Genomic DNA, 9,390 nt, shown 5'->3' on the forward strand with positions numbered 1-9,390 from the left:
AGACAAACACTAAAAAGCTGCTGTGTTTTTTATCCATTCTGGGATTTGTTTTCTATTTCTAAAACAATTGAAATGTCTTGCCCACATGAAGTTGGTTTGGAGTCGAACCAGGATCATTCAGCTGAACACTTAACATTTTGCTGCAGCAGTAACCTAAATCACGTTTGATATGTTATTACAATGGCTTTTTCAGGTTTTCTTTCCCTCATACTTTGTTTCATGTGGATAATGAGGAGGACAGAGTTTGGGAGCTGTTTTGATCATCATGAAGCTCAGTGCACGGTGCTTCTGGTATTCCCTCTGGTGTTTCCAAAGTTGAAAGCCATTCTGTCCAGAAAACTGTCATTTCTATTTAAAAAAAAAAAAAACTAAACCACACTAAACTCTTGTGTAAAATGTACTTGTACCCAAATAGCAAAATGTATTAATTTAGCATTGTGATAAGGTCAGAAAGGCTGCTGTGTGGTTGTTTAAATGTTGAAAATAAATCTATTGTAAGGGCAAACATGTTTCTAACATTTAATCATTGTTTCAATGCACAATACTGCCAACTTTCCTGCCAAAATAATACCATTTTAGGGATGTGTGGTAATATTTATTGTAAATAAAGCACTCCTTCACTGTGATGCATGCAACTTCTTTAATGAATTCCTATTTAAGTCGTATTTGGAGGGAAATGGCAAATATAATGTTGATAAAATGTACAAATTAAGGTGTGTTTTCTCACAGTTAATGAGTGTAACATTACATTCAGTACATACACATGAACTAAAGTTGAATCCCTTTTAGATACTGGGTGAATCAGTATTCATTCATTGCCAGTATGAGTAAAAATCTGATGTTAAAGAACTAAAGAATAACGAGCGCTTTGAATTAGTTGTCAGTGTCAGGCGTCAGTGTAGATTCAAAGCTTCTGTCTGACAATATTGCACAGGTGATTCAATTGTATTTTGCTATCTGGAAAGCTACAAGTGTTATTTTGGAAAAACAAAAAACATATTTCCAAGATAACACTTTGTTCAGTTGCTTCTCTTTGATGATAAAACCTTTCCCTGCACTTTCAACTATTATTTTGAATTGAGGATGCTAATGCAGCATTTGAAGATATGAACTGTGAATAAAGGCATTTCCTGTTACTCCCAGAGGAGTGCCAATAAATTATACCTACTGTGACATGTTTTCTGTAACACCTGTTCTATGAGAGTGATAGCTGTCACAGTGATCTGTGCTCCCCTGGTTTCGCTCAATTTCGCTTCAGCTCAGCTTTAGCTCACATCACTCTCCATGCTGCAGCGGTGTTCGCCACATTTGTCAGACAGAATAATCAAAACTAAAAACCCTGTTTCTGTCTAAAGTAAAACTTCAAGACACAAGACAATTGTCCCTCCATGAAGGGATACCAAAAAGCAATTCCATTATGATATTCCTTGAAGTAACAAATGGGCTTGAAACCTGAGTGCCTCTGGGTGGCATTAGGAAACATGGAGGACATTGGAGGGAAGTTTCTGTTTCAAGTGACAGGTCTATTTATGAAGAGCTTCCAGCAACATAAGGAGACATTGATAAAAAGCTCTGAGGCTCAGGGAGATGGAGGAGCCACTGACCAGTCAGCATGACAGATACTACCTTTTGGCATGTTTGCTGCTTCAATACCACTTATCACAGAGCTTGGCTGGGGCTACTGCCCCATGTGGTGAGTGTGGAGTTCGGCAAACTACAGAGGAGACGCATGAAGAGACAGGTCTTCTCTCAAGTGTAAGTCTCAAATATGGATGAGTCAAGTTTAAATATCCACACCATAGAAATAGAAAGAGTGGAACGGACATTTCCATTCAAATCAACATTGTAGTAGAGTAGTACAAAGCATGGAGAGGCGTCCTTTGTGCACTATGTCCGTTACCTGCTTTGAAATTCTTTTCACAAGTCTCATAGTGATGAAAATGTGCCAATGTCACTTTAAACTAAAGGCCTGTATTTATAGGTTTAATAGAGCCTCATTTTGACACAGAGCCCTATTAATTGAGCTCTCCACAGACATGTATCTAAAATAGGTAGGAAGTCCATTGTGGAAAGTCAAGAGGGACAAAGTAGGCCAAGGACTCTCACAGAAAATAGACTGTGACTCACTGAGGGGCCGGATCATCATGGGGAAGAACAGGAAATGGGAAAGAATGTGGGTTAACAATAATCCTTGAAATTACCGGCATACGGGACTCGTACTCCGAGTGCAGTCCCCCCCCCGTGGTGTGATTAAGTGAAGATGTGCTACGTGTTTTTCACACAGCTAAAAAAGTGATGCAATTTCATATTCCAAGCAAATAAGGGCAAGACTTAAATGGGCAAATGTTTGTATAAGTGATGGAAGTACTGTACTTAAGTACTATTTTGCATTACTTGTACTTCACTTAAGTATTTTATCAAAACATAATATATAAATATATCAGTCTGAATGGTGTCATTCTGCATAATGAGCACTTTCACTTTTGAAATTGTATTTGTATTCAGCAAAATGGACTAAATTATTTTAGTCCATTTTGCTGAATACAAATACAATTTTGACTTGTATGTGTAAAGGAGTACTTTTATAGTGTGGTATTGCTTTTACTTTTAGTAAAATATCTCAATACATCTTTCACCACTGGTTGATATACTGAATGTAAAGCCTACATTCCCCATCTCACTTCCTCTAGAACTCCTAATAATCCCGAACACTGACAGAAAACACTGCTATTGTTTGACTGGTGAAATCAGATGCATCTGTAGAGTAGTTTGTGTCACAGTTGTGTGGTAAAAAATGCCAAAGTTTTAGGGTGGAAATTTAGTTGCTCAGTAACCAAATGTTATTTTTGTTTGCCTGCACTGCCCCCATGTGGTGATACTTGACACCGCAAACACAAATTAAACTTTCCACAGACAAAAAATATAGCCAGTTTGAAAACATCAGCCAATCTTTATTTACAAGTCCTAATATGACAAAAAAATAAAATACAGGTAGTGGTGGTGGGCTTGCCCCAACACAGAAGTATAATGTTGAGAAACCCATAAACTCTACAAGAGAAACAAAGTCATTCAATTCTCTGTGGAAAATCCTTAACTAAATTCTCCTCCTAACTTATTATCAGGATAAAGGGATGCATTTGGCAGAGAATGCTGTGTAAGGTTCGACATCTTAAGTAGAGACACACATTGAATATATTTAAACTGGCATATAGTAGTAGATTTAGATTAGATAGTGGGTTTATACTTCATCACTCTGTCCAATGAGGAAATTAACTATTGAGAAGATCACCAAAGACAAGTCAAGGGCCAATTCTAGCAAGAAAAAAAAAACACTTTAATTCCACTGCATACAGCGACACACATATGGGCACAATCTTGTTTCAATCCAAACGGATAAACTTTGAAGTAACTTTTCACACTGTAAAACTACACTAAGGGACTCATAGGCATGTAGGCATACACATGACAGAGTAGGAGTGACATGTATGGAGGTAAAAGTGACATGACAAGCAAGTCTTTTCTTGTGAGGGGTTATTTTTTTAACAAACATTCAGCATTGCCCCACACCCACACCCACACCCACACCCACACACCTGTTATGTTTGTGAGATAAAAACATGGGACTCTTAATAAAGAGGATGGAGGGCATATTCAGGAAAGGACAGGCAATGAGCGGTGGGCTGAGTACAACAAACCCATGGTACGTCAACTAATAGGGGAATAAAATCAGGGTTTTGAACAGGTAATAGATCTGTGGTAAGGCATTAACAAGAATATTCATCATTATCATCGGGACTCAGGCATTTTACCCATGGCTTTGTCAAAACTGCATACAGAATGATGTAAAAGCACTCTTATACATAGCTCAGTTGTCTCTGCCCAAACTGAGGTCACCTCTTTAATGTTGGTCATTAAAGGTGGTTTCAGCTAGTAATTAGAACAATCTACACAGGGAGGGGATGTGTGTTCAAAAAGACCTGTACAAGCTTGTATTGGTCGTTGCCTTAACTAAAAACAGACAGCTGCAAACAATGATGGGTGCACATTTCACTCACACGCTTCCTTTGATTTTCACTTTTCAAACTACTTCATAATCAGCATATTTTTGCTCCTTTCAGTTTGAGTTTCAAAATCAGTACTCTGTGGTTCAGTGACTATCAATCTATATGTTAATAACAAACAAGAGGACAGGCATAAGAGTGCAGTGGAGCAAGCAACATACGGTACACGATGCTGGGCACATTTACAAAATCAGACCTATAATGCAAATATTAACAGCAACGACCTGAAGTTATATTTCCCACACACGCTGTGATAAGATACAGTACATCTCTGCATGTGTACACTGGATCTGTTCTATTTGTACATTAAATATGTTCAAGTATGTCACAGGACTTAACACAACTGAAGAAGACTAAGAATTTGCATTGTTTCTGGAGGAAAAAGCACTCCCTTTTCTAGCATGATGGATAAAATGCTTTTTAAAAAGGGACATTCCTTACTTTAAGTCCAAAATCTGTGTTACAAATGTTTGCATGTCAGCCCCTCCACAATGTTCTATAACACAATCAAAATAAATTGCATCTAAAATGAAAGCAGTCCGGACACAGAGCAAGTTTCCAGACAGCAGTCTGTTGAGTCCTTATTCAAAATACATTTAAACATAAAAGTTTTTTTTTAATAGAGAAATAAAGTGGATGCAATATGCGAAGCAGTGCTGGAACTGATTATTGTTATCAAGAATTGCCTGTTCCCCCTCACACAGCAACAGCACTGTCTGGGACGAAGTGATTTTTTTTGTTCTAGCTCTGGTAGACAGCTATTGCCTTGGGTCTGAGGAGCAAGGTTGTTGATCCATGGGTACATATTTCACAGGCAAAGGCCTAAAAATTATGAGAAACAACTGCTAAGAACCCACAAGAGACCTAAAACTGAAAACATTGCCAATGATAACCTACCGCATTCCTTCAAGGGCTCATTATACAAAATATAAAAAAAAAAAAAAAAATTCTCTACAATCCTGTCCTGACTTATATGGAGCCGCAGGATCGGGTATTGATGATAAACACGTGATCAGGCTACTTCCGTTTCACAGCGTCCGTATCTTCTTCCTTCAAGACAAACTTTTTCCTCAGAGCTTCTGAAATCAGAGAGGCCGAGTCCTCCTCTCTGAGGGACGTACAGCCTCTGTTGTACCTGCAGTGGCACCCACCAAAAAATACAAACCATGTATGAGAGGGCATACAATGTTATTTTAACTTCATTTAGAAATATTACCATATTAATAAAGAATTTTCTTTAAAAAGGAACAGTTCAGCATTTTGGTTAATACACTTATTTGCTTTCTTGCTGAGAGTTAGAGGAGAAGAATGATACCACTCTCGTGTCTGTGTGACTTTATAAGACAACTCTTACCTGTCCTTGCTCATCTTCATGCGGTTCATGTCCTTCAGGATGTCCATAACATCAGCAAAGCTGGTGGACTTTGATAGCGACACCGTATCCTCCTCTGCCTCACGGAAGTCCATGCTGGGTCTGTCCAGGTCAAAGGTCGCTGATGCCGTCATGGAAACAGGCGGCAGAGGGTCAGGGACAAGCTCTGACACCACAGAGACCACATCTTCCTCTTCTTCCTCCTGCTCCTCCTCCTCTTCTTCCTCCTCCTCCGTGACATCACTGATGACAAAGGAAGCGGCAGCCGTGGCAGCCGGCTGGTAGGGCGCCGTCTCGAACGGTGCCATGGAGAAGCTCATACTTGTGTCGTCAGGGGAGAGCAGGTCAGGGGTCAGGGGGTTTGAGCCTGAAAGAAAGAAGAGGAGCGGGGTAGAGAAATGAGTTTATAGTTGTTCAGTAAAGTTGGACAGTGTTGAGAGAAACAAACAGGACAACTCTTAATGTCAAAAGTACGGAGTTCGAATGCCATTTCTAATGTGAATTTATAGCTTGCGTATAGGTATACTATTGTTGTCTTCAGTAGCTCTCCTCCCAGGAGGCATTAAGCCTTAAAATGGTGTGCTGTAGGAGAGTCTACATTCCAATCAATCAAATTTTCTCTTAGCAGTATGTGATTTCTTCATGAGATAAGCATTTATGGGTGTAAACCTCCCCCAAAATCCCAAATAGATCTAGGATCGCAATACCTAACAGCTTAACTGCATGGTTGATTGAAAGCTTGAAAATTAACAGAGTTTAAGAAGCAAGCTCACTTGACAATAGTGCTTTAATCTGATAGCTGAAGTTCCCTGTGTGGCTCTTTTAGACAACATCAGAAAGTATGTTTAAAATCAGTAGGGATAATACATGTGACACTTTCTTATGACATCCCTGATGAAATTTTCACAAGTGACACACAACCGCCACTGACCTACAAACTAATGTCAAGACATTGTAGTACCAAAGAGCTTTAGGAGAATCAGGGCATTCAACTTGGCAACAAAAGGATCAAAGTCACATGAAGACAGTAACCCTGTGATGAAACATAGGCTCAATAAAGCAATTTTAAATCGACCCTGCTCTGAAAAACTTAATGAATCATAGTCTGAAGTATCAATAAAGAGAGTGTCAAGTTAGGTGTGTTACCAGTTCTCACGTCACTGAGTTTTTATCACTTTTCAAATTCCAAGTTCAAGATCCACAGTCTATATTATGTACACTTTGATTTGGTTACCTACCAGAATCACTTGCCACAATCTTGGCTATCTGTGCACGGAGTCTGCTGAGCTCATCCTGCAGGGCGGTAGTACGGTTCATCGCCGTCACCCCCGGCTTCCTTAGCCCTTCCACCCTTTTGCCCTCACGGCGGAAGTTGGGTACAGATGAGTTCCTGTGGAGCACCAGGAGAGGCGTGGGCCGCCATTCGTGTTTCAGAGGACGAGTGTCACTCCTGAAAACAGAAGAGTGGGTGATCAGTGTTACTGAAAAGAAACCTTTATTATATCAAAACCTCAGGGGTTGAGTCCAGCTTTTGAAGTATGCTTAATGTCAGCTGATGTCTCTCTTTCCCTTTATCTACTCCTCCGAAAATGCCTTAGTGCTCATCAATACTGCACCAGCAGTTTATTACAGGTACAGCCCAATCCAAAAGCACTACAATACATCATATCTTTAAATTTATAATGTTCTGTATTCACAATACATACAGCTGCAAAAATCAACATAGAGCTGAATCAACACCTCTCGGACACCGTACAAAAATCTGATTTTATAACAGTGTACTGCAACTTTTTAGGCTGCACATGTGCACCTAATAAGATGGAAGCTCAGAGAGTCTAGAATAATGTAGTCATAGATTAGTGACTTGGCACTACTCCATAATCTTAGTGGTTATCTCTTAGGGCTTGGTTGGATATTTACCGCACTCTGGCATATGTCTCTTCTTCATCTGCAACAATCCAGGCTATGTCTGCCAAGGTAGGAACCATAGGGCCATCCATAGGCCGAAGACGGGGCAGGCCCGGTAGTTCCTGCAAAATGCACAAGGACACAAGTTAAATGTTGTATACACAAACATTTTTTATTGCAATAGGGGAATATAATTAATAGACAAAGAAGATTATGTGCAGGATTTATAGGATCTGATATTTACCTGGAAACATGCCCTTTGTGGAGGTCTGAGTGGAAGAGTGGAACCTATTCTTCTCACAACACTACGGGTGGATCCATGAGGCTTATTCTGCCAGATAGGAATAACTTCCTGTAAAGCATATGTTAAAAAACACAGTCTCTACACAGAGTATAATACTTTAATGTTAGTGCTTAGTCTATAATTTGCATTCCTGCACAGTCATGTGCAGGAATACCAGGAGAAAGGTAGCGTTAAGTTAAAGACATCATTAACAGCAAGGAAACAAACTTACTGTGTCTGTTTCCATGGTGATGGTGGGTCAGTCTCATCCGCTGGGAAGTTCAACACCAATGCTTGGTGCATGCAGTGGCTGAAGACAGAGTAGTTCAGTGGACAGATGCCATGTCAGTGTGACTCTTAATATAAATTAGGGATTTGTTAGAGCATCTGTTGGAGACACAAGCAGGAGAACACTGCATTATTAAACCCACTAACAAAGGAAATTGTTTTAAAATGAGGCACAAAACTTGATGACTGATTAACTTGACTATTAACTTTTATAGTATTATCTAAAGTAAAATGCATGAGATGGATACAGCTTCTGATTTTGTAACATTAGCTTGGTTTTCGCTATTATGTATCATTATAAATTGTATAATGTTACTTTGTATTATTAGGTGGAGCTGGAGCTAAATCTGAATCCTTTTTGCAAGAGAGGCCTGAGTAACGTTACTGCAGAAGAAATAGGTAAAAGCACAGTCAATACATACAAAAAGCATAAACATATCACATATCGCTATACGGGTCCGATCTTACAATAATTAGTTAATGTGCACTCAGTATTTTTGACTTCATACGCTATACAATTAAAAAATAAAATGATGAATATTAAAAATATAAGGTTATTAAATTAAAACTATTAAAAAGGTTTGTCGATCTAACGCTAGCTAATGTCGGTACTACTTAAAACAGCTAGCTTTAATTTTGTTGACGGTAGCGCTACAGACTGCTTTGACTAACGTTATCGTTGATGGAACATGATGAACGACAGAAAGATAGCTTTAATGCAGAGATTTGTGAATCATTTTCAGTCCATCATTAGTCGGTAGCTACGGATATCAAACACAAACATACACAACATACACAGTGACCGTCAGTTAGCGTTAGCAGCACCAACACCGGCCCCCTGGTTGACCCTCAACGGTAAACTAACACGACCATTTTTACTGTGTTTCGCTTCCCCCTCACAAAATGCAATCAACGCTGCAAGAGCGCAACTTACAGTAGAGTAGGACTGTATCTGGGAAATGTAACCCGTGAAATGATTTGCGAGACGCAGCTTTTATTCTTCGTCTTTCAGACTGGAGTTGTGTTTTCGCTCATTAGGCCGGAAACCTGTGCCTCCCTTCGCTGTGATTTGATTGGCTGGAGCTCCATGAGCTTCCTTTATCAGAACCTATACAAGAGCGCCTCCTAGAGGTGGAGGCGAGCAGCGCTGAATACAGGATAAACAGTAGAAGCACTTTTTTTATTCTTTCATTCTATTTTTTTTTTTTTAAATAATAATCTATAAACATCAAGGCGTATAAACGAACAAACAAGGCAAATTACAAGAGAAAGGACTTCCAGAGTCAGGAAACGGGCAGGAAGAATCGCTACAGGAGTACAGAACACATGTTCGTCAAAACAACCATACACAAGTTTCTTCCCACAGGCTGACTATGATTCACGTAACACCAGTCCATATCAATCCCTGTGTAATAATTCTTTAACACCATCCAGCATCCACCTTAATACATCAATGTTAGTGTTAAACACATAATTAC

General features: G+C 39.4%; 1 protein-coding gene across 6 annotated transcripts; it reads right to left on the reverse strand.

Annotated features, from left to right (window-relative positions):
• Positions 1-2,928: 2,928 nt before the first annotated feature.
• Positions 2,929-8,984, reverse strand: mtfr1l (mitochondrial fission regulator 1-like). Of its 6 annotated transcripts, XM_031282082.2 has the most exons (8): positions 8,847-8,984; positions 7,857-8,011; positions 7,586-7,693; positions 7,354-7,463; positions 6,672-6,883; positions 5,416-5,800; positions 5,035-5,196; positions 2,929-4,883 (listed from the first exon to the last, which is right to left on the reverse strand). In XM_031282082.2, exons 2-7 carry the CDS (start codon positions 7,869-7,871, stop codon positions 5,079-5,081), a joined length of 948 nt encoding a protein of 315 aa, XP_031137942.1. In that variant the 5' UTR covers positions 7,872-8,011; positions 8,847-8,984; the 3' UTR covers positions 2,929-4,883; positions 5,035-5,078. The 6 variants fall into 6 exon arrangements, with proteins under 6 accessions (XP_031137942.1, XP_031137974.1, XP_031137960.1 ...); XM_031282114.2 differs by having other exon boundaries at positions 2,929-5,196; positions 7,586-7,672; positions 7,857-7,934; XM_031282100.2 differs by having other exon boundaries at positions 2,929-5,196; positions 7,857-7,934.
• Positions 8,985-9,390: the final 406 nt, after the last annotated feature.

This window comes from Sander lucioperca, chromosome 18 (genome assembly GCF_008315115.2).
Source record: "Sander lucioperca isolate FBNREF2018 chromosome 18, SLUC_FBN_1.2, whole genome shotgun sequence".
In the NCBI taxonomy this organism is placed as follows: Eukaryota; Metazoa; Chordata; class Actinopteri; order Perciformes; family Percidae; genus Sander; species Sander lucioperca.